At 49.0% G+C, this 23,687-nt stretch overlaps 1 protein-coding gene across 7 annotated transcripts in view; it reads right to left on the bottom strand.

Moving 5' to 3' along the window:
- Positions 1-23,687, bottom strand: part of TRAF7 (TNF receptor associated factor 7) — a 130,331-nt gene that overhangs the window by 49,817 nt on the left and 56,827 nt on the right. For all 7 annotated transcript variants that reach the window (XM_063934901.1, XM_063934903.1, XM_063934905.1 and 4 more), the window contains 4 exons: positions 23,527-23,584; positions 23,293-23,384; positions 21,778-21,894; positions 20,277-20,369 (listed from right to left, as the gene is read on the bottom strand). In XM_063934901.1, the coding sequence (XP_063790971.1) occupies positions 20,277-20,369; positions 21,778-21,894; positions 23,293-23,384; positions 23,527-23,584 (360 nt within the window). The remainder of the gene's footprint in view (positions 1-20,276; positions 20,370-21,777; positions 21,895-23,292; positions 23,385-23,526; positions 23,585-23,687) is intronic.

Here is a 23,687-nt window from a genome sequence, read left to right as displayed (position 1 = left end):
CTCTGCTGATAAGGTATCTGTCCACGCTGCTACAGCGCTATAAACCCATGCCGACACAATCGCCGGTCTGAGTAGTGTACCAGAATGTGTGTAAATGGACTTCAAAGTACTTTTACTGCTTGCTATCTGCAGGATCCCTGAGGATAGCTGTTAAGTCAGCGCTACCTTTTGGGCAAACGTGACACCCTAGGGGAAGATTCCCATCGTATCCTGCCCTAGTAGGGAAAGGATACTCCCTGAGAATTCTTTGTGGGAACCTGCAGTCTCTTGTCTGGAGATCCCCGCTCTTTTTCTTCATGAGAGGTGGGAAATTTACCTCAGCTTTCTTCCCCTTAAACATGTATACCCTTGTGTCAGGGACAGATGAGTCATCAGTGATATGCAAAAGATTTTTTATTACAATAATCATATATTGAATACTTTCCTGCCATTTTGGCTGTAACTTTGCATTATCGTAGTCGACACTGGAGTCAGACTCCGTGTCGATATCAGTGTCTATTATTTTGGATAGTGATCATTGAGAGACTCTGAAGGTCTCTGCGACATAGGGACAGACATGGGTAGATTCCCTGTCTGTTCTCTAATCTTTTGTGCAATAAATTTACCTTAGCACTTAATTTCACATATCCAAACAGGTGTCGGCGTTGTCGACGAAGACACCACTCACACACACACATTTGCTCCATCTCCTCCTTAGGGGAGCCTTTTATCTCAGACATGTCGACACACATGTACCGACACACCACACACTCAGGGAATGCTCATCTGAAGACAAATTCCCCCACAAGGCCCTTTGGAGAGACAGAGAGAGAGTATGCCAGCACACCCCAGCGCTATAAACCCAGGAATAACACAGTAACTTAATGTTAACCCAGTAGCTGCTGTTTATATTGATTTTTGCGCCTAATTATGTGCCCCCCCTCTCTTTTTACCCTCTTCTACCGTGTATCTGCAGGGGAGAGCCTGGGGAGCTTCCTCTCAGCGGAGCTGTGGAGAAAAAATGGCGCAGGTGAGTGCTGAGGAAGAAGCCCCGCCCCCTCGACGGCGGGCTTCTGTCCCACTTAAAATAAGAATTTACTTACCGATAATTCTATTTCTCGGAGTCCGTAGTGGATGCTGGGGTTCCTGAAAGGACCATGGGGAATAGCGGCTCCGCAGGAGACAGGGCACAAAAAAGTAAAGCTTTTACCAGATCAGGTGGTGTGCACTGGCTCCTCCCCCTATGACCCTCCTCCAGACTCCAGTTAGGTACTGTGCCCGGACGAGCGTACACAATAAGGGAGGCAATTTGAATCCCGGGTAAGACTCATACCAGCCACACCAATCACACCGTACAACTTGTGATCTAAACCCAGTTAACAGTATGATAACAGAAAAAGCCTCTTAAAGATGGCTCCTTAACAATATAACCCGAATTTGTTAACAATAACTATGTACAGTATTGCAGATAATCCGCACTTGGGATGGGCGCCCAGCATCCACTACGGACTCCGAGAAATAGAATTATCGGTAAGTAAATTCTTATTTTCTCTATCGTCCTAAGTGGATGCTGGGGTTCCTGAAAGGACCATGGGGATTATACCAAAGCTCCCAAACGGGCGGGAGAGTGCGGATGACTCTGCAGCACCGAATGAGAGAATTCCAAGTCCTCTTTTGCCAGGGTATCAAATTTGTAGAATTTTACAAACGTGTTTTCCCCCGACCACGTAGCTGCTCGGCAGAATTGTAATGCCGAGACCCCTCGGGCAGCCGCCCAAGATGAGCCCACCTTCCTTGTGGAATGGGCCTTAACAGATTTAGGCTGTGGCAGGCCTGCCACAGAATGAGCAAGTTGAATTTTGTTACAAATCCAACGAGCAATCGTCTGCTTAGAAGCAGGGGCACCCAACTTGTTGGGTGCATATAGTAACAACAGCGAGTCAGATTTTCTGACTTCAGCCGTCCTTAAAATGTATATTTTTAAGGCTCTGACAACGTCCAACAACTTGGAGTCCTCCAAGTCGCCAGTGGCCGCAGGCACCACAATAGGTTGGTTCAGGTGAAACGCTGATACCACCTTAGGGAGAAAATGCGGACGAGTCCTCAGTTCTGCCCTATCCGAATGGAAGATTAGATAAGGGCTTTTATAAGATAAAGCCGCCAATTCAGATACTCTCCTGGCGGAAGCCAGGGCCAGTAACATAGTCACTTTCCATGTGAGATATTTAAAATCCACCTTTTTCAATGGTTCAAACCAATGGGATTTGAGGAAATCTAAAACTACATTTAGATCCCACGGTGCCACCGGAGGCACCACAGGAGGCTGTATATGCAGTACTCCTTTAACAAAAGTCTGTACCTCAGGAACTGAGGCCAATTCTTTTTGGAAGAATATTGACAGGGCCGAAATTTGAACCTTAATAGATCTCAATTTGAGACCCATAGACAATCCTGATTGTAGGAAATGTAGGAAACGACCCAGTTGAAATTCCTCCGTCGGAACACTCCGATCCTCGCACCACGCGACATATTTTCGCCAAATGCGGTGATAATGTTTCGCGGTGACTTCCTTCCTTGCCTTAATCAAGGTAGGAATGACTTCTTCTGGAATGCCTTTCCCTTTTAGGATCTGGCGTTCAACCGCCATGCCGTCAAACGCAGCCGCGGTAAGTCTTGAAAGAGACCGGGACCCTGTTGTAGCAGGTCCCTTCTCAGAAGTAGAGGGCACGGGTCGTCCGTGACCAACTCTTGAAGTTCCGGGTACCAAGTCCTTCTTGGCCAATCCGGAGCCACTAGTATTGTTCTTACTCCTCCTCACCGTATAATCTTCAATACCTTTGGTATGAGAGGCAGAGGAGGAAACACATATACTGATTTGTACACCCAAGGTGTTACCAGTGCGTCCACAGCTATTGCCTGTGGATCTCTTGACCTGGCGCAATACTTGTCCAGTTTCTTGTTGAGGCGAGACGCCATCATGTCTACCATTGGTCTTTCCCAACAGTTTATTAGCATGTGGAAGACTTCTGGATGAAGACCCCCCTCTCCCGGGTGAATATCGTGTCTGCTGAGGAAGTCTGCTTCCCAGTTGTCCACGCCCGGGAAGAACACTGCTGACAGTGCTATTACGTGATTCTCCGCCCAGCGAAGAATCTTGGCAGCTTCTGCCATTGCACTCCTGCTTCTTGTGCCGCCCTGTCTGTTTACATGGGCGACCGCCGTGATGTTGTCCGACTGAATCAACACCGGTTTTCCTTGCAGGAGTGGTTCCGCCTGGCTTAGAGCATTTTAGATTGCTCTTAGTACCAGAATGTTTATGTGAAGAGACTTTTCCAGGTTCGTCCATACCCCCTGGAAGTTTCTTCCTTGTGTGACTGCTCCCCAACCTCTCAGGCTGGCGTCCGTGGTCACCAGGATCAAATCCTGTATGCCGAATCTGCGGCCCTCCAATAGATGAGCCTTTTGCAACCACCACAGAAGATATACCCTTGTCCTTGGCGACAGGGTTATTCGCAGGTGCATCTGAGGATGCGACCCTGACCATTTGTCCAACAGATCCCTTTGGAAAATTCTTGCATGGAATCTGCCGAATGGAATTGCTTCGTAAAAAGCCACCATTTTTCCCAGGACTCTTGTGCATTGATGTACAGACACCTTTCCTGGTTTTAGGAGGTTCCTGACAGGTCGGATAACTCCTTGGCTTTTTCCTCGGGAAGAAAAACCTTTTTCTGAACCGTGTCCAGAATCATCCCTAGGAACAGCAGACGTATCGTCGGAAAACAGCTGCGATTCTTGGAATATTTAGAATCCAGTCGTGCCGTCGAAGAACTACTTTAGATAGTGCTCTTCCGACCTCCAACTGTTCTCTGGAACTTGCCCTTTTTAGGTCGTGCAAGTAAGGGATAATTTAGATGCCTTTTTTCTTTGAAGAAACATCTTTTCGGCCATTACCTTGGTAAAAAAACCCGGGGTGCCGTGGATAATTCAAACGGCATCGTCTGAAACCGATATTGACAGTTCTGTACCACGAACCAGAGGTACCCTTGATGAGAAGGACAAAATTTGGACATGGAGGTAATCCTTGATGTCCAGGGACACCATATAGTCCCCTTTTTTCCGGTTCGCTATCACTGCTCTGAGTGACTTTATCTCGATTTGAACCTTTTATGTAAGTGTTCAAAACATTTTAGATTTAGACTATGTGTCACCAAGCCGTCTGGCTTCAGTACCACAATATAGTGTGGAAAAATAATACCCTTTTCCTTGTCGTAGGAGGGGTACTTTGATTATCACCTGCTGGATATACAGCTTGTGAATTGTTTCCAATGCTGCCTCCCTGTCGGAGGGAGCCGTTGGTAAAGCAGACTTCAGGAACCTGCGAGGAGAAGATGTCTCGACTCTCCAATCTTTACCCCTGGGATAATACTCGTACGATCTAGGGGTCAACTTGCGAGTGATCCCACTGCGCCCTGAGACTCTTGAGACTACCCCCCCCACCTTGAGTCCGCTTGCACGGCCCCAGCGTCATGCTGAGGACTTGGCAGACGCGGTGGAGGGCTTCTTTTCCTGGGAAAGGGCTGCCTGCTGCAGTCTACTTCCCTTACCTCTATGTCTGGGCAGATATGACTGGCCTTTTGCCTGCATGCCCTCATGGGAAAGGAAAGATTGAGGCTGAAAAGACGGTGTCTTTTTTAGCTGAGATGTAACTTGGGGTAAAAAAGGTTGGATTTCCCAGCTGTTGCTGTGGTCCCCAGGTCCGATGGACCGACCCCCAAATAACTCCTTCCCTTTATACAGCAATACTTCCATCTGCCGTATGGGATCTGTATCACCTGACCACTGTCGTGTCCCTGACATCTTCTGGGAGATATGGACAACGCACTTATCTTGATGCCAGAGAGCAAATATCCCTCTGTGCATCTCACATACATATATATAGAATGCATCCTATTAAATGCTCTACATGAATAAAATATTTTCAGTCAGGGAATCCGACCAAGCCAACCCAGCACTGCATCTCCAGGCTGATGGCGATCGCTGGTCGCAGTATAACCACCGTATGTGTGTATATACTTTTTAGGATATTTTTCCAGCTTCCTATCAGCTGGCTCCTTGAGGGCGGCCGTATCTGGAGACGGTAACGCCACTTGATAAGCGTGTGAGCGCCTTATCACCCTAAGGGGTGTTTCCCAACGTACCCTAATTTCTGGCGGGAAAGGGTATAACGCCAATATTTGCTATCGGGGTAACCCTACGCATCATCACACACTTCATTTTATTTTATCTGATTCAGGAAAAACTACAGGTAGTTTTTTCACTCCCACATAATACCCTTTCTTGTGGTACTTGTAGTATCAGAAACACGTAACACCTCCTTCATTGCCCTTAACGTGTGGCCCTAATGAGAAATACGTTTGTTTATTCACCGTCGACACTGTATTCAGTGTCCGTGTCTGTGTCTGTGTCGACCGACTGAGGTACATGGGCGTTTTTAAAACCCCTGACGGTGTTTCTGAGACGCCTGGACCGGTCCTAATAGATTGTCGGCCGTCTCATGTCGTCAACCGACCTTGCAGCGTGTTGACATTCTCACGTAATTCTCTAAATAAGCCATCCATTCCGGTGTCGACTCCCTAGAGAGTGACATCACCATTACAGGCAATTTCTCCGCCTCCTCACCAACATCGTCCTCATACATGTCGACACACACGTACCGACACACAGCACACACACCGGGAATGCTCTGACAGAGGACAGGACCCACTAGCCCTTTGGGGAGACAGAGGGAGAGTCTGCCAGCACACACCAAAAACGCTATAATTATATAGGGACAACCTTATATAAGTGTTTCTCCCTTATAGCATCTTTTATATATATACAATATCGCCAAAATCAGTGCCCCCCCTCTCTGTTTTAACCCTGTTTCTGTAGTGCAGTGCAGGGGAGAGCCTGGGAGCCTTCTCTCCAGCTTTTCTGTGAGAGAAAATGGCGCTGTGTGCTGAGGAGATAGGCCCCGCCCCTTTTTCGGCGGGCTCGTCTCCCGCTATTTTTGAAGTTAGGCAGGGGTTAAATATCTCCATATAGCCTCTGTGGGCTATATGTGAGGTATTTTTTGCCTCTAATAAGGTTTTTATTTGCCTCTCAGAGCGCCCCCCCCAGCGCTCTGCACCCTCAGTGACTGTTGTGTGAAGTGTGCTGAGAGGAAAATGGCGCACAGCTGCAGTGCTGTGCGCTACCTTTATGAAGACTCAGGAGTCTTCAGCCGCCGATTTTGGACCTCTTCTCTCTTCAGCGTCTGCAAGGGGGCCGGCGGCGCGGCTCCGGTGACCATCCAGGCTGTACCTGTGATCGTCCCTCTGGAGCTAGTGTCCAGTAGCCAAGCAGCAAATCCACTCTGCACGCAGGTGAGTTCACTACTTCTCCCCTAAGTCCCTCGTTGCAGTGATCCTGTTGCCAGCAGGACTCACTGTAAAGTAAAAAACCTAAGCTAAACTTTCTCTAAGCAGCTCTTTAGGAGAGCCACCTAGATTGCACCCTTCTCGTTCGGGCACAAAATCTAACTGGAGTCTGGAGGAGGGTCATAGGGGGAGGAGCCAGTGCACACCACCTGATCTGGTAAAAGCTTTACTTTTTTGTGCCCTGTCTCCTGCGGAGCCGCTATTCCCCATGGTCCTTTCAGGAACCCCAGCATCCACTTAGGACGATAGAGAAATATACATTTTCTTGGCGGGGGCTCATACATATATACAGTGCCCAACTGTATATATGTGTACTTTTGCCAAAAGAGGTCCATATGCTGCCCAGGGCGCCCGCCCCTGCGCCCTGCACCCTTACAGTGACCGGAGTATGTGAGGTGTGTGGGAGCAATGGCGCACAGCTGCAGTGCTGTGCGTTACCTCAGTGAAGAACGGAGTCTTCTGCCGCCGATTTCGAAGTCTTCTTGCTTCTTTCACCTGGCTTCTGTCTTCCGGCTCTGCGAGGGGGACGGAGGCGCGGCTCTGGGATCGGACGACGAGAGTGAGATCCTGTGTACGATCCCTCTGGAGCTAATGGTGTCCAGTAGCCTAAGAAGCAGGACCTATCTTCAGAGAGTAGGGCTGCTGCTCTCCCCTCTGTCCCACGATGCAGGGAGTCTGTTGCCAGCAGAGCTCCCTGAAAATAAAAAACCTAACAAAATACTTTCTCACAGCAAGCTCAGGAGAGCTCACTGAACAGCACCCAGCTCGTCCGGGCACAGTCTCAAACTGAGGTCTGGAGGAGGGACATAGAGGGAGGAGCCAGAGCACACCAGAATCTAAATTCTTTCTTAAAGTGCCCATGTCTCCTGCGGAGTCCGTCTATTCCCCATGGTCCTTACGGAGTCCCCAGCATCCACTAGGACGTTAGAGAAACAGGAAGGGAAGGAAAAGGAAAGAGAGGGAAGGCAGGAGAAAAAGATATTACAGTAGTTTCTCCCGTGCTGCTATCCCTGTGTGGTTTATAGGACGTCATTCCTCTACCAAGTCCTTACTTGCCTCCTGTGTATTAGCTGCAAATCTGCACCCTGCATCTTACAGGGCACTGCTATGTAGAACTTGTATTTTCTACTGGTATACCCTCTCTGTACACTGCTTTAGTCACTTTTGATTCCTCTTTTCCTGTTCTCTCCTGTGTGAGCGCTGAGGTTTGTTGTGAAACCCTGGTGTCTCTAATCTCTATAGCAGGCACACTTAGCTGGTCAGACCGGTGTATCCCAGTCCTGACTGGTCTGGACTGCTGCTGGCCAGAAAAGCCTGCATGTCCCCTGAGCACTGAGATAACGCAGACTCCCTGCCCCTTCCTGAGCTGCTAGGTGGCCGGCTCTTCAGCAACACTGGGCAAAAAGCTGAAGGCTTCCTGCTGCAGTACTTTCCATGGCTCAGCCAGTGCTAGTGGTGGGTTTCCGGACTGACCACACTCTTGCACAGTGACAATCTACTCCTTCCTCTCTCCGAGACAAGCCGCACTTAACTCTTTGTGGAAGAAGACTGTGCAACAGTTTCTCTGCTTGTGTGCAGATATAGGCTTATATTTCCAGCCTGTCGGCCTATGGGCTCTGCCAGGCTGATTTATAGACAATCTTCCTTTTATACTATAATTTCATTCTTGATGGTTCATATGGCTAAGGTACTTGTTGAAAGCTCCTGCAGACTCTATAGCGTTGCCGCTAACAGCCCAGCTGAGACTTATAGGCCCCCATTTATCAAGCCTAGGAGAGTGATAAATAGCACGGTGGTAAAGTACCAGCCAATCAGCTCCTAACTTCCATGTCACATGCTGTGTTTGAAAAATGGCAGTTAGGAGCTGGTTGGCTGGTACTTTACCACCGTGCTATTTATAACTCTCCGAGGCTTGATAAATGGGGGCCTATAAGTCTCAGCTGGGCTGTTAGCGGCAACGCTACAGAGCCTGCAGGAGCTTTCAACAAGTCCAGTACTTCCAGTCCAACAATGTATATATTTATTGCATTACTGCACGTGTAGTAATACTGTCTGGGGGCCGTCGCCTGTGTATCGAGACTCTAGCTTAAGCCCCATCTTCTCCGGCACTCATTAGCAAACATACAGTTTGAGACCCCCTTAGCCATATGAACCATCGAGAATGAAACGATAGCATAAAAAGGAAAATTGTCTATACATCATCTTGATAATTGGGGGCCATAGTCATTTGTCTGAGGATGAGCAGATAAATAGGAGACGATCAGTTAATCTGCCTGGAAATTGATTCAATTACATCTTCCTCTGTCTGTGTGTGTGGAAGGGGGGGGGATTGGAAGGGCCTGGATATACACAAACTTTCCCACATGAAATCAGGCAGTGAAACTAGAACGGGGCTGCAAGTGGACAAAGCAATATCCAGCCAAATGGCACTGCTGGCGCCAAGCAACACACAGACGCTGCCAGAACCCGAGCCATCTAACAATTGCATTATTTCTCAAATATCAGACACTGAAAACTAGAGATGAGTGGTTCCAGTTTAATTCGGTTCTTTTCGTCATACTAGCACAAGTTCAAATTTCTCTTATTGGCTGTCCAAACCACGTGACAGCCAATAAGATGCTGGTTTTGAAATCAAAGTACAACAGAGGAAATCCGAACCCGCACATCTCTCTACTCAAAACTGGGTAATTACATGGAGGTCTTACTTCAACAACCCTAAATAGATGCTACACTAGAGGCCGACTCCCAGTCACTGCCCCTTCTCCGTTATTGGAAACGGCCACAGGCCTGGGAGCTGGGCCCTCACGGCTGCAGACTGCGGGGGTTATTCAGAGTTGTTAGCAAACCAAAAAAAGTTAGCAATTGGGTAAAACCATGTTGCACTGCAGGTGGGGCAAATGTAACATGTGCAGAGAGAGTTAGATTTGGGTGGGGTGTGTTCAAACTGAAATCCAAATGGTAAAAATAAAGTAGCCAGTATTTACCCTGCACAGAAACAATATAACCCCATCCCAATCTAACTCTCTCTGCACATGTTGCATCTGCCCCACCTGCAGTGCAACATGGTTTTTCCCAATTGCTAACTTTTTTGGTTTGCTAACAACTTTGAATAACTCCCTGTATTCTTTGTCATCATTGGAAGGGGTGTAACTAATGTGTCAGCTGAGTGGATTGGCCACGGCTGCTGTCCAGTGAGGTGAACACTTTTGCCCAGGCATGTTTGAACCTCCCTGGATTGGCTAGTGCAATAAGTGCACATCACTCCCCCCTGCTGGAAAAGGCTGCAGCCAAAAGGTCACGAGGTGGGGTGTGCACTATCAGGGGTCTTGTGGTAACTGTACAAGAAGAAAGTGAGGGATTCTATTAAGGCAGACTTGTTGACTGTGCAAACTGGATCTGCAGCGTGCGGAGTGTGGAGACTCCTGTAGAGGATAGAATAGGTGTAGAAATGACTGGATGGCTGCCCCAGTCACAAAGCCAGGAGTCCTCCCTCTCATTTGCATAAAATATGAATGACAGATTATATATATATATATATATATATATATATACTAGGTGCTTCATCGCGCCCTACGGGGGCTCTTCACACCGTCGAAAGGGGCTACGCCCCCTTAACCCCTGCACGCCTTGCTGCGGTTCAATATTTGTATGAGTGGATAGAGGGGATAGAGAGACGCGGGCCGGTAGGGAGGAGATAGATAGAAGGGGGGCGGTAGGGGGGGATAGAGAGACGCAGGGCGGCAGGGAGGGGATAGAGAGACGCAGGGCCGTAGGGAGGGGATAGAGAGACGCAGGGCGGTAGGGAGGGGATATATAGAGACGCGGGGCGGTAGGGAGGGGATAGAAAGACGCGGGGTGGTATGGAGGGGATAGAGAGACGCGGGTCGGCAGGGAGGGGATAGAGAGACGCGGGGCGGTAGGGAGGGGATAGAGAGACCCGGGGCGATAGGGAGGGGATACAGAGAGGCAGGGCGGCTGGGAGGGGATAGAGAGACGCGGGGCGGTAGGAGGGGATACAGAGACACGGGGCGGTAGGGAGGTGATACAGAGACGCAGAGCGGTAGGGAGGGGATACTGAGACGCGGGCAGTAGGGAGGGGATACAGAGGCATAGGGAGGAGGGGATAGAGAGAGGCGGGGCGGTAGGGAGGGGATATAGAGATGCGGGGCGGTAGGGAGGGGATAAAGAGACGCGGGGCGGCTGGGAGGGGATATAGAGACGCGGGGCGGTAGGGAGGGGATACAGAGACGCGGGGCGGTAGGAGGGGATACAGAGACACGGGGCGGTAGGGAGGTGATACAGAGACGCAGAGCGGTAGGGAGGGGATACTGAGACGCGGGCAGTAGGGAGGGGATACAGAGGCATAGGGAGGAGGGGATAGAGAGAGGCGGGGCGGTAGGGAGGGGATATAGAGATGCGGGGCGGTAGGGAGGGGATAAAGAGACGCGGGGCGGCTGGGAGGGGATATAGAGACGCGGGGCGGTAGGGAGGGGATAGAGAGACGCGGGGCGGCTGGGAGGGGATATAGAGACGCGGGGCGGTAGGGAGGGGATAGAGAGACGTGGGGCGGTAGGGAGGGGATAGAGAGACGCGGGGCGGCTGGGAGGGGATATAGAGACGCGGGGCGGTAGGGAGGGGATAGAGAGACGCGGGGCGGCTGGGAGGGGATATAGAGACGCGGGGCGGTAGGGAGGGGATAGAGAGACGTGGGGCGGTAGGGAGGGGATAGAGAGACGTGGGGCGGTAGGGAGGGGATAGAGAGACGCGGGGCGGCTGGGAGGGGATAGGGAGACGCGGGGCGGTAGGGAGGGGATAGGGAGACGCGGGGCGGTAGGGAGGGGATATAGAGACGCGGGGCGGTAGGGAGGGGATAGAGAGACGCGGGGCGGTAGGGAGGGGATAGAGAGACGCGGGGTGGTAGGGAGGGGATATAGAGAGACGCGGGTCGGCAGGGAGGGTCCCCTGTGAGGAAGCTGATGAAGAGAGGGGGGAAAGTAGTGGAGGGGGAGGGCAGCAGAAGAGGAGACTTGTGTAAAGTGGCGAGCAGACATAGAAACAGTGGGTAGGATGGCCGGAGGGACTCACCGTTGGGGCTGTGGGCGGCTGCTGCAGGCTGGTAAACAGTACAGTGTCCAGAGGCGTCCCTGGGTCAGCATTTCAGCATTACTGTTACACACATCTCCCCCCCCCCCCCCAGCGGCCGAAAAGGGGGCGTGGCCTGCTGTGAAAGGGGCGTGGCCTCGCGGGTCTGTTCTCTCTCGCTCCGGGGGTGTTTCCAGCTTGCCTGTAGATGCTGGCAGCCCCCGGAGACTGGAGAGTGTGTGCCGGCTGTGTGACAGGAGGAGAGTGCTGCAGGAGATGACGTCACTGCAGCACTCGCCTCCTGTCACAGCAGGAGAGCTGACAGCGGGATTTGTGCGGAGGAGGCGGCGGGTCTGTGTACACGGCGCAGGGAGGGCTATGAGAGCCTTCTCCTGCGCCACCCGTCCCTCCTAATGTGTATGCCTGGGGCGGCATCAGCCGTTGTTATTGGGCCGGCGCCGCGGCCGGGGAATCAGAGCTGCTGATGGGTGGGGGGAGGGGAGAGAGAGAGATGGACAGGCAGCCGGAGCAGAGACTTGCTGACTCCGCCCACCGCTGTGACTCCACCCAGCGTTACGGGCACAGAGTCACAGATTTAGACAAATATATAGGAGATATATATATATATATATATATGACAAGAATTACTCTCCCACTGCGCTATTTCAAATAAAACACTAAAATTAATTAAATTATATGGCTGCCTGTATCCTCTAAGTTCCCTGTTAGGAGGAACTAAATGTGTGAAAATATGAAACGAAATAGAGGAGATGGCGCCAAGGGAGTTATATCAACGCCCTACCTAAAAACGGACCCTTACAGTACTCTCCGGATAAATTACGTCAGATAACAAATACTAACATAAAAATTTATTAAAACAACATATAAACCCGACACAAATGTTCAGAAGTATACAGAGTTGATACATTTACATTTGTCGCACAATTTGAACAATCAGTTTGTAGTGATGAGGAAAAAGCGTAGATATATCACTACGATTTCCTCCTTCTCCTTATTGTAGATTCGGAGGTAACATCAGATAATAGATAGATAAATAACCCAACGCGTTTCGTCTTGTTCCAAGACTTCATCAGGGGTAAAATCTACAATTGTAGAATAATAAGTCAAAACAAATACATAGCAATAAGCATCTTACACTCACATATAACTTGACATATTGGTATCAAAAGAACATGACATAGCAACATGAGGTTCTCTTTTTTCCTCTTTCTTCATGTTATTTATTCTGTTTTCCTCCTCATGTTGCTATGTCATGTTCTTTTGATACCAATATGTCAAGTTATATGTGAGTGTAAGATACTTATTGCTATGTATTTGTTTTGACTTATTATTCTACAATTGTAGATTTTACCCCTGATGAAGTCTTGGAACAAGACGAAACGCGTTGGGTTATTTATCTATCTATTATCTGATGTTACCTCCGAATCTACAATAAGGAGAAGGAGGAAATCGTAGTGATATATCTACGCTTTTTCCTCATCACTACAAACTGATTGTTCAAATTGTGCGACAAATGTAAATGTATCAACTCTGTATACTTCTGAACATTTGTGTCGGGTTTATATGTTGTTTTAATACATTTTTATGTTAGTATTTGTTATCTGACGTAATTTATCCGGAGAGTACTGTAAGGGTCCGTTTTTAGGTAGGGCGTTGATATAACTCCCTTGGCGCCATCTCCTCTATTTCGTTATATATATATATATATATATAATAAGAATTTACTTACCGATAATTCTATTTCTCGTAGTCCGTAGTGGATGCTGGGGACTCCGTCAGGACCATGGGGAATAGCGGCTCCGCAGGAGACAGGGCACAAAAATAAAGCTTTAGGATTAGGTGGTGTGTACTGGCTCCTCCCCCTATGACCCTCCTCCAAGCCTCAGTTAGGATACTGTGCCCGGACGAGCGTACACAATAAGGAAGGATATTGAACCCCGGGTAAGACTCATACCAGCCACACCAATCACACCGTATAACTTGTGATCTGAACCCAGTTAACAGTATGACAAACGTAGGAGCCTCTGAACAGACGGCTCACAACAAATAACAACCCGATTTTTTTTTTGTAACAATAACTATGTACAAGTATTGCAGACAATCCGCACTTGGGATGGGCGCCCAGCATCCACTACGGACTACGAGAAATAGAATTATCGGTAAGTAAATTCTTATTTTCTCTAACGTCCTAAGTGGATGCTGGGGACTCCGTCAGGACCATGGGGATTATACCAAAGCTCCCAAACGGGCGGGAGAGTGCGGATGACTCTGCAGCACCGAATGAGAGAACTCAAGGTCCTCCTCAGCCAGGGTATCAAATTTGTAGAATTTTGCAAACGTGTTTGCCCCTGACCAAGTAGCAGCTCGGCAGAGTTGTAATGCCGAGACTCCCCGGGCAGCCGCCCAGGATGAGCCCACTTTCCTTGTGGAATGGGCCTTGACAGATTTAGGTTGTGGCAAGCCTGCCACAGAATGTGCAAGTTGAATTGTGCTACAAATCCAACGAGCAATCGTCTGCTTAGAAGCAGGAGCACCCATCTTGTTGGGTGCATACAATATAAGCAGTGAGTCAGACTTTCTGACTCCCGCCGTTCTTGAAATATATATTTTCAATGCCCGGACCACGTCCAACAACTTGGAATCCTCCAACTCGTTAGTAGCCGCAGGCACCACAATAGGCTGGTTCAGGTGAAACGCTGACACCACCTTAGGCAGAAAATGAGGACGCGTCCGCAGTTCTGCCCTGTCCGTATGGAAAATCAGATATGGGCTCTTATATGATAAAGCCGCCAATTCTGATACTCTCCTGGCTGAAGCCAGGGCCAGTAGCATGGTTACTTTCCATGTAAGATACTTCAGCTCCACCGATTTGAGCGGCTCAAACCAATGGGATTTGAGAAAATCCAAGACTACATTAAGATCCCACGGTGCCACTGGGGGCACAACCGGGGGCTGTATATGTAGTACTCCTTTTACAAAAGTCTGGACTTCAGGAACTGAAGCCAATTCTTTCTGGAAGAAAATCGACAGGGCCGAAATTTTAACTTTAATGGACCCCAATTTGAGGCCCATAGACAATCCTGTTTGCAGGAAATGTAGGAATCGACCCAGTTGAAATTCCTCCGTGGGGGCCTTCCTGGCCTCACACCACGCAACATATTTTCTCCAAATGCGGTGATAATGTTGTGCAGTCACCTCCTTCCTGGCGTTTACCAGTGTAGGAATGACCTCTTCCGGAATGCCTTTTTCCTTTAGAATTCGGCGTTCAACCGCCATGCCGTCAAACGCAGCCGCGGTAAGTCTTGGAATAGACACGGTCCCTGCTGAAGCAGGTCCCGTCTTAGAGGTAGAGGCCACGGATCCTCCGTGAGCATCTCTTGAAGTTCCGGGTACCAAGTTCTTCTTGGCCAATCCGGAGCCACTAGTATCGTTCTTACTCCCTTTTGCCGTATAATTCTCAGTACTTTTGGTATGAGAGGCAGAGGAGGGAACACATACACTGACTGGAACACCCACGGTGTTACCAGAGCGTCCACAGCTATTGCCTGAGGATCTCTTGACCTGGCGCAATACCTGTCCAGTTTTTTGTTGAGGCGGGACGCCATCATATCCACCATTGGTTTTTCCCAACGGTTCACAATCATGTGGAAGACTTCTGGATGAAGTCCCCACTCTCCCGGGTGTAGATCGTGTCTGCTGAGGAAGTCTGCTTCCCAGTTGTCCACTCCCGGAATGAATACTGCTGACAGTGCTATCACATGATCTTCCGCCCAGCGAAGAATCCTTGCAGCTTCTGCCATTGCTGTCCTGCTTCTTGTGCCGCCCTGTCTGTTTACGTGGGCGACTGCCGTGATGTTGTCCGACTGGATCAACACCGGCTGACCCTGAAGCAGGGGTTTTGCCAGACTTAGAGCATTGTAAATCGCTCTTAGCTCCAGTATATTTATGTGAAGAGACATCTCCAGGCTTGACCATACTCCCTGGAAGTTTCTTCCTTGTGTGACCGCTCCCCAGCCTCTCAGACTGGCATCCGTGGTCACCAGGACCCAGTCCTGTATGCCGAATCTGCGGCCCTCTAACAGATGAGCACTCTGCAACCACCACAGAAGAGACACCCTTGTCCGTGGCGATAAGGTTATCCGCTGATGCATCTGCAGATGCGATCCGGACCATTTGTCCAGCAGATCCCACTGAAAAGTTTGTGCGTGGAATCTGCCGAATGGAATCGCTTCGTAAGAAGCCACCATCTTTCCCAGGACTCTTGTGCATTGATGCACAGACACTGTCCCTGGTTTTAGGAGGTTCCTGACAAGTTCGGATAACTCCCTGGCTTTCTCCTCCGGAAGAAACACCTTTTTCTGAACCGTGTCCAGAATCATTCCCAGGAACAGCAGACGTGTCGTCGGGGTCAACTGAGATTTTGGAAAATTCAGAATCCACCCGTGTTGTTGCAGCACTAGTTGGGTTAGTGCTACTCCGTCTTCCAGCTGTTCTCTGGACCTTGCCCTTATCAGGAGATCGTCCAAGTAAGGGATAATTAATACGCCTCTTCTTCGTAGAAGGATCATCATTTCGGCCATTACCTTGGTAAAGACCCGAGGTGCCGTGGACAATCCAAACGGCAGCGTCTGAAACTGATAATGACAGTTTTGCACCACGAACCTGAGGTACCCTTGATGTGAAGGGCAAATTGGGACATGCAGGTAAGCATCCTTTATGTCCAGGGACACCATAAAGTCCCCTTCTTCCAGATTCGCTATCACTGCTCTGAGTGACTCCATCTTGAACTTGAATTTTTGTATGTACAGGTTCAAAGATTTCAGATTTAGAATAGGTCTTACCGAGCCGTCCGGCTTCGGTACCACAAATAGCGTGGAGTAATACCCCTTTCCCTGTTGTAGGAGGGGTACCTTGACTATCACCTGCTGAGAAAACAGCTTGTGAATGGCTTCCAATACCGTCGCCCTGTCTGAGGGAGACGTTGGCAAAGCAGACTTTAGGAACCGGCGAGGGGGAGACTTCTCGAATTCCAACCTGTAACCCTGAGATACTACCTGCAGAATCCAGGGGTCCACCTGTGAGCAAGCCCACTGTGCGCTGAAATTCTTGAGTCGACCCCCCACCGCTCCTGAGTCCGCTTGTAAGGCCCCAGCGTCATGCTGAGGGCTTTGCAGAACCCTGGGAGGGCTTCTGTTCCTGGGCAGGGGCTGCTTGCTGCCCTCTCTTACCCCTTCCTCTGCCCCGAGGCAGATATGACTGTCCTTTTGTCCGCTTGTTCTTATAGGACCGAAAGGACTGCGGCTGAAAAGACGGTGTCTTTTTCTGTTGGGAGGGGGTCTGAGGTAAAAAAGTGGATTTTCCGGCAGTTGCCGTGGCCACCAGATCCGATAGACCGACGCCAAATAATTCCTCCCCTTTATACGGCAATACTTCCATATGTCGTTTGGAATCCGCATCACCTGACCACTGTCGCGTCCATAAACTCCTTCTGGCAGATATGGACATCGCATTTACTCTCGATGCCAGAGTGCAAATATCTCTCTGCGCATCTCGCATATAAAGGAAAGCATCCTTTAATTGCTCTATAGTCAATAAAATACTGTCCCTATCCAGGGTATCAATATTTTCAGTCAGGGAATCCAACCAGACGACCCCAGCACTGCACATCCAGGCTGAGGCGATGGCTGGTCGCAGTATAACACCAGTATGTGTGTATATACTTTTTAGGGTAGTTTCCAGTCTCCTATCCGCTGGATCCTTGAGGGCGGCCGTATCAGGAGACGGTAACGCCACTTGTTTTGATAAGCGTGTGAGCGCCATATCCACCCTAGGGGGTGTTTCCCAGCGCGCCCTAACCTCTGGCGGGAAAGGGTATAATGCTAATAACTTTTTTGAAATTAGCATTTTTCTATCTGGGTTAACCCACGCTTCATCACATACATCATTTAATTCCTCTGATTCAGGAAAAACTACAGGTAGTTTTTTCACCCCCCACATAATACCCCTTTTTGTGGTACTTGCAGTATCAGAGATATGCAAAGCCTCCTTCATTGCCGTGATCATATAACGTGTGGCCCTACTTGAAAATACGTTTGTTTCATCACCGTCGACACTAGATTCAGTGTCTGTGTCTGGGTCTGTGTCGACCGACTGAGGTAAAGGGCGCTTTACAGCCCCTGACGGTGTCTGAGACGCCTGGGTAGGTACTAACTGGTTTGCCGGCCGTCTCATGTCGTCAACTGATTTTTGTAATGTGCTGACATTATCACGTAATTCCATAAACAAAGCCATCCATTCCGGTGTCGACTCCCTGGGGGGTGACATCACCATTATCGGCAATTGCTCTGCCTCCACGCCAACATCGTCCTCATACATGTCGACACACACGTACCGACACACAGCAGACACACAGGGAATGCTCTTATCGAAGACAGGACCCCACTAGCCCTTTGGGGAGACAGAGGGAGAGTTTGCCAGCACACACCCAAGCGCTATAATATATATGGGAACAACCTTATATAAGTGTTGTTCCTTATAGCAGCTTAATATATCCAATATATATCGCCAAAAAATGCCCCCCCTCTCTGTTTTACCCTGTTTCTGTAGTGCAGTGCAGGGGAGAGTCCTGGGAGCCTTCCTCACAGCGGAGCTGAGCAGGAAAATGGCGCTGTGTGCTGAGGAGAATAAGCCCCGCCCCCTATTTCGGCGGGCTTTCCTCCCGTAGTTTTAGATAACTGGCATGGGTTAAATACATACATATAGCCTTAATGGCTATATGTGATGTATTCTTTTGCCATAAGGTATTAAAATATTGCTGCCCAGGGCGCCCCCAGCAGCGCCCTGCACCCTCCGTGACCGCTTGGTGTGAAGTGTGTGACAACAATGGCGCACAGCTGCAGTGCTGTGCGCTACCTTCATGAAGACTGAAGAGCATTCTGCCGCCTGTTTCCGGACCTTCAATCTTCAGCATCTGTAAGGGGGGTCGGCGGCGCGGCTCCGGGACGAACCCCAGGGTGAGACCTGTGTTCCGACTCCCTCTGGAGCTAATGGTGTCCAGTAGCCTAAGAATCCAATCCATCCTGCACGCAGGTGAGTTGAAATTCTCTCCCCTAAGTCCCTCGATGCAGTGAGCCTGTTGCCAGCAGGACTCACTGAAAATAAAAAACCTAAAAAACTTTTTCTAAGCAGCTCTTTAAGAGAGCCACCTAGATTGCACCCTGCTCGGACGGGCACAAAAACCTAACTGAGGCTTGGAGGAGGGTCATAGGGGGAGGAGCCAATACACACCACCTAATCCTAAAGCTTTATTTTTGTGCCCTGTCTCCTGCGGAGCCGCTATTCCCCATGGTCCTGACGGAGTCCCCAGCATCCACTTAGGACGTTAGAGAAATATATATATATATATAACATGAGAAACTGCTGGAATAATTTACATTTCTGTGACAATGTAAGATGGGCTTTTATATACAAAATTCAGTCATGGGGTCAGGGCAAACAGCAGGACATGGGAGCAGCTAGGAGCAACTGCCATGGATCCAGCCATGGAGAGGTTAATCCATACAGCTCTGCAGCAGATGGTGTTAATTATTCTAGAACTGAACATTAAGGGGGCGATTCAGAGTTGATCGTAGACGTGCTACAAAACGCACATCTACGATCAATTACTCTGACATGCGGGTGGACGCCCCGCATACCGAATCCAGCCCCTTCCTCGCAAATGGTCTGGACTGCCCCCCCCCACCAACACCAACGTAGCCACAACGCCCCCTCCCGCACCGCCTCTGCCTGTCAATCAGGCAGAGGCGACCGCACAGGTGAGATGCCGTCGCATCTCACTGTGTGCGCAAGCGTAATGCAGCTTCTGCCCGGGCGCACACTTCACCGTGGCCTCAGCCTGTGACCACTGCCGTAGCAGCGTCCAGGTCTGAATCAGCCCCTAAGTGCCAATGGGTTTTCTCGTTGTAACCGGTGGGCTGGAATCCATTTTGTGCGTTCCCTGGACTTGGATAACCTAATGCCTACTGGAGGTAATACCCGCCTGTGACACACTGGGGCTTTATTTAGGGAACGTCAAACATCACAAAGCAATTTGTGTCACCCAGACGTTAATTCTCACTGTGCATCATCGGTGGAGCAACAGGCTACAGTATACCTCTCTGATTATAACTTATTCAGCATTAGGGGCTGTCTGAAGGGATCAGACAGGTGTATACCAGGTCTATGGTTCAGGAGAAGATAATAATGGGATGGGAATATCACGGACCAATCATATGGGTGTATCTGACCTAAGAACATGTTACAAAACATGCATCAGCTAAAGACGATGAGTAGGGGGTGTTGCCCACATCAACCAATCAGATTCTAGCACATTCTATAAAATGATCGTTATAGCCTGATTGGTTGCTATAGGCAACATCTTCACTGGTCCTCATTAAAAGGGTTGCTACATCTCAGCTTTATCGATGAGGGGCAATCGTTACACCTCTGCCTCCAGAAAACACACCTCAATAGCAGAGGCCTCAGAACCATTCTTTGCTACACTTTGAGGCCTGGTGTGTGATCAGAGCAGGAGGTCTGTGCCAGGACCAGAGAACTGTACGGGACTTCTAGCACTACTTATGTTGCAGCTGCTTGTGTGTGTAGAAGTCTGGCAGTACTTTAGCTGTGCTACAGGCTGGATGGTGGAAGGCGACCCAAGTTCCGTGCGTGGAGAGTATGTACGAGACAGTCACTTACCCCACATGTGGTGATAACAGGGTCTTTAAACACACTACAGCACAGCTGACAGCAAAGCTTCACTGAAGGCTGCTCTGCAAACACAAGGGGGTCCTGTGTGAACACAGAAGAGAAGTATGAATGAGATTGTCATATAAGAACCACATGACCCTAGGTGACCTGCCACTGGTGGCAGTTCCTGCGGTCACATGATAAGGATGCATCAGCAATCCACACACCTTCACTATCTGCCATATGGGGGCGCTGCTCTGCTCACAAACACGTTCTAATCTAAACGCTGCGCACATGAAATAATATACTATAATATAATGTGTACTTTTATAAGTCAATGAGCTTTTTTCCCCTCATGTCCCCAACTGTAAATATTCTGATATTTATCAGCAAAGTTATCCTCACCTGAGGCAGTGTGACATTATATACGGATTACATAAGCAGCGCTCACAGTGTGCGTCTTGTGATTTAGGGGGACATTTACTAAGCAGTGATAACAGCGGAGAAGTGAGCCAGTGGAGAAGTTGCCCGTGGCAACCAAACAGCACTGAAGTACCATCTATAATTAGCATACTATAAAATGATACAGAGCTGCTGATTGGTTGATGGGGCAACTTCTCCACTGGTCACATCTCCACTGCTTAGTAAATGTCCCCTATATGTCTTGTGGCAGCTGTATGAAGGACACAGCCTTTCTTAAAACACATAAAAACTTTTGCGGAGTCTGTATATAAAAGCTAAGTTAATGAACACCGTGGAGGGGATGTAATGGAGTCCAAGATCACCGGAGACGTGGGATGGCGGCCAATCTTGGAAGTTTTTTTTAAAGGGGCACTCACTTACAAGGCATGGTTTTGCCTTGTAAGTGTCTGCCCCTTTAAAAAGAACATTGTCCGACATACCGCACCTCCAGCGATTTTTGGCCTCCATTACTTCCCGCCGAGAATGTTTATTTCCTGAGCAGCTGAATAAAAACCTGTGCCCACTGCTGAAGCCATTTTATAGGTTCCCAGCTGTGTCATTCAACAAGCCCAGTAACAGGAAGTGTGATGGGAATAAGGGGAAAAGCCTTTGCTGTGTGTCACATATCAGTCCAAATCACTGCTCCTTACTTTGTGCCTCATGACACCGCTGGTGCTTATAACACCAAATTACCTATTATTAAGAACCAAGTAAATAAATTATTTAAGTGCACGAGTTCTTGATGAATTTTATTATACAGTATTTCAGTATATACACATGCCTTATTCCTCCCGGTAGCATGTGACACTGTACCTATCCATTTCATGCAATCGCTAACTCGCCCCACTACTGTCTGACAGCTGCAGCCAACAAATGTAGCTCCTGCCGCGGGCTGTCAGACTAAATGGATTAAAGGGAATGTCTGGCATGATGTACGAGAATTCTCGGTTACACCCGACCAGGCGCTCCCAGGCTGAAAAGAACGTGAGGGGTAAGCCGGCGCCAGACTACTTACAGCTTTGTGACACGGTTAAGATTTCCCCCTTACCGGCTCTTCCTCTTCTTCGTGCAGTGAGAAGGTGGAGCGCAAAGGCATGCTGGAGTCAGAATGCAGGGAGCGCACGGATATGGCGGAATCAGAGCGCCGGGAGGTGGTAATTGGAGGCTAGAAAAGAAGAAAACCAAATGAAAAAGATCCAGCAGTGCCAAATCCGTGGCGCAAAATCCAGACTGGCAATCTTAGGAGAGAAACTATTCAAGTCAATGTCCATGAGTCATGCTGGAAACTGGAAAGGAATATGCCTGGTAGTACTCCATTACACGCCTGTCATTCTCAGTCCATCCGCAGCCCACCTTCCTTACATCCTGGTCACTAATGGTTGGGTTGTCCCACCGAGTGCAGCTCATTCCTGGCCTGACCGCAAGGTGGTGACTACATTTGCCAAGGTGCCTGCTGCACCCACACCGCTGCAAAGATACCCAGCACGGCAGAGGCTTCCAGCACCCTGCAGAGTGTGGTTCGGCGGCCCCTGCGCTGTCCGCTCTAAGCCCTGGCAGCTCTGTGAGAGAGTATATGCAGACACTTCCTCCTATTGAATTCAGCTAGCTCGGCTGCTTCCTGCTGGAGATGTGAGCAGGCTGGGGAAGGAGGGGGATATGCTGAGTGTGGAGGGGGGGGTGGAAAGGGGAGCATATATTGGCAATGATATTCCCTCTGGGATGGTGCCAGCATTTTTTTTTTTTTTTTAACTCATTTGTGGTCATTAGCAATTCCACAGGTCACTCTCAGGTGCCGATGGTTTATGCACGGCACACGGGGCGTACAGCACTGATCTGATGTTCATAGTTATAGCAGTAACTTGACATGGGTGAGCATAAATGCCTATTGCCATGGCTTTCTGGGACTTCTCCTTACTTTCCTTCCATCTGAGAATCACCCCAGGGAAACTGCTGCGGTATGACATCTGCAGACAGCAGCATCAATGAGCTCTGCAGTGCATTGTGGGAGCACTTCTAAGGACTGTCAGGACTTTTTACTATCTTACAATGAATGGTATCTCTAGCTATAATTAGTAGAGGACACAGCCCATCGTTAGCTCGGGAAGTAGTGTTGCTGTTCTCAATGCCCATTTACAAAGCTCTTCGTTAGCCAACTATCACTGTAGGCTGTGGTTTGTCTACATAAATTCTTAGAGGAGCAATGCCATCCTGACGTCAGTGCTCATAGGGGCAGATGTATTAACCTGGAGAAGGGATAAAGCCGTGATAAGTGCAAGGCGATGACACACCAGTCAATCATTACGGATTTGAAAAATGACAGTTAGGAGCTGATTGGCTGGTGCGTTATCACCTTGCACTTATCACTTCTTTATCCCTTCTCCAGGCTTAATACATCTGCCCCATAGTTCTGTATTCCCAACTCCAGGCAGGTACAACAAACGACACGTCAATCTAGTTAACTAAATAACAAACAAAAATACGCCTGCCGATCTACACACAAAGGAGTTCCTCCTCCACAGCGCTAAAGACACAAGGGTCAATGGGCTTCCATTTTCTAACTCACCATAATATCATCTTCATCACGGGTGGTGAAGGTTAAAGTGCTGGATGAGGAGGGCGTCCTGCGATGTTGTTTAAATGTGCTAGTGCCATCAGCTGCAAGACAGACAGGAGAGCTTACACCATTACTGCGGAGGCTCACCAGCAGAGTATTTCTTTAGTGTTTTATTGCACATCATTTACGGTTGGATTTTTATTTCTTTTTAAACTGCCAATCACACCTCATTCTCTGCATTACCTTTAGTAACAGTGGTCACGGCTGAGAATGTGGGCCCAAATGTGGTTTCCATTCTGGTCTGGGGAAAAAATAAAAAAAACAAGAGATAAGGAATAAACAATGTATCACTAACATGAGAATCATAGCGTCAAGACAAGACATAGTGAGAGGGAGAATACATA

The sequence above is a fragment of the Pseudophryne corroboree genome, chromosome 7, assembly GCF_028390025.1.
Source record: "Pseudophryne corroboree isolate aPseCor3 chromosome 7, aPseCor3.hap2, whole genome shotgun sequence".
NCBI lineage: Eukaryota > Metazoa > Chordata > Amphibia > Anura > Myobatrachidae > Pseudophryne > Pseudophryne corroboree.
This window is presented reverse-complemented; position numbering and strand designations above follow the sequence as displayed.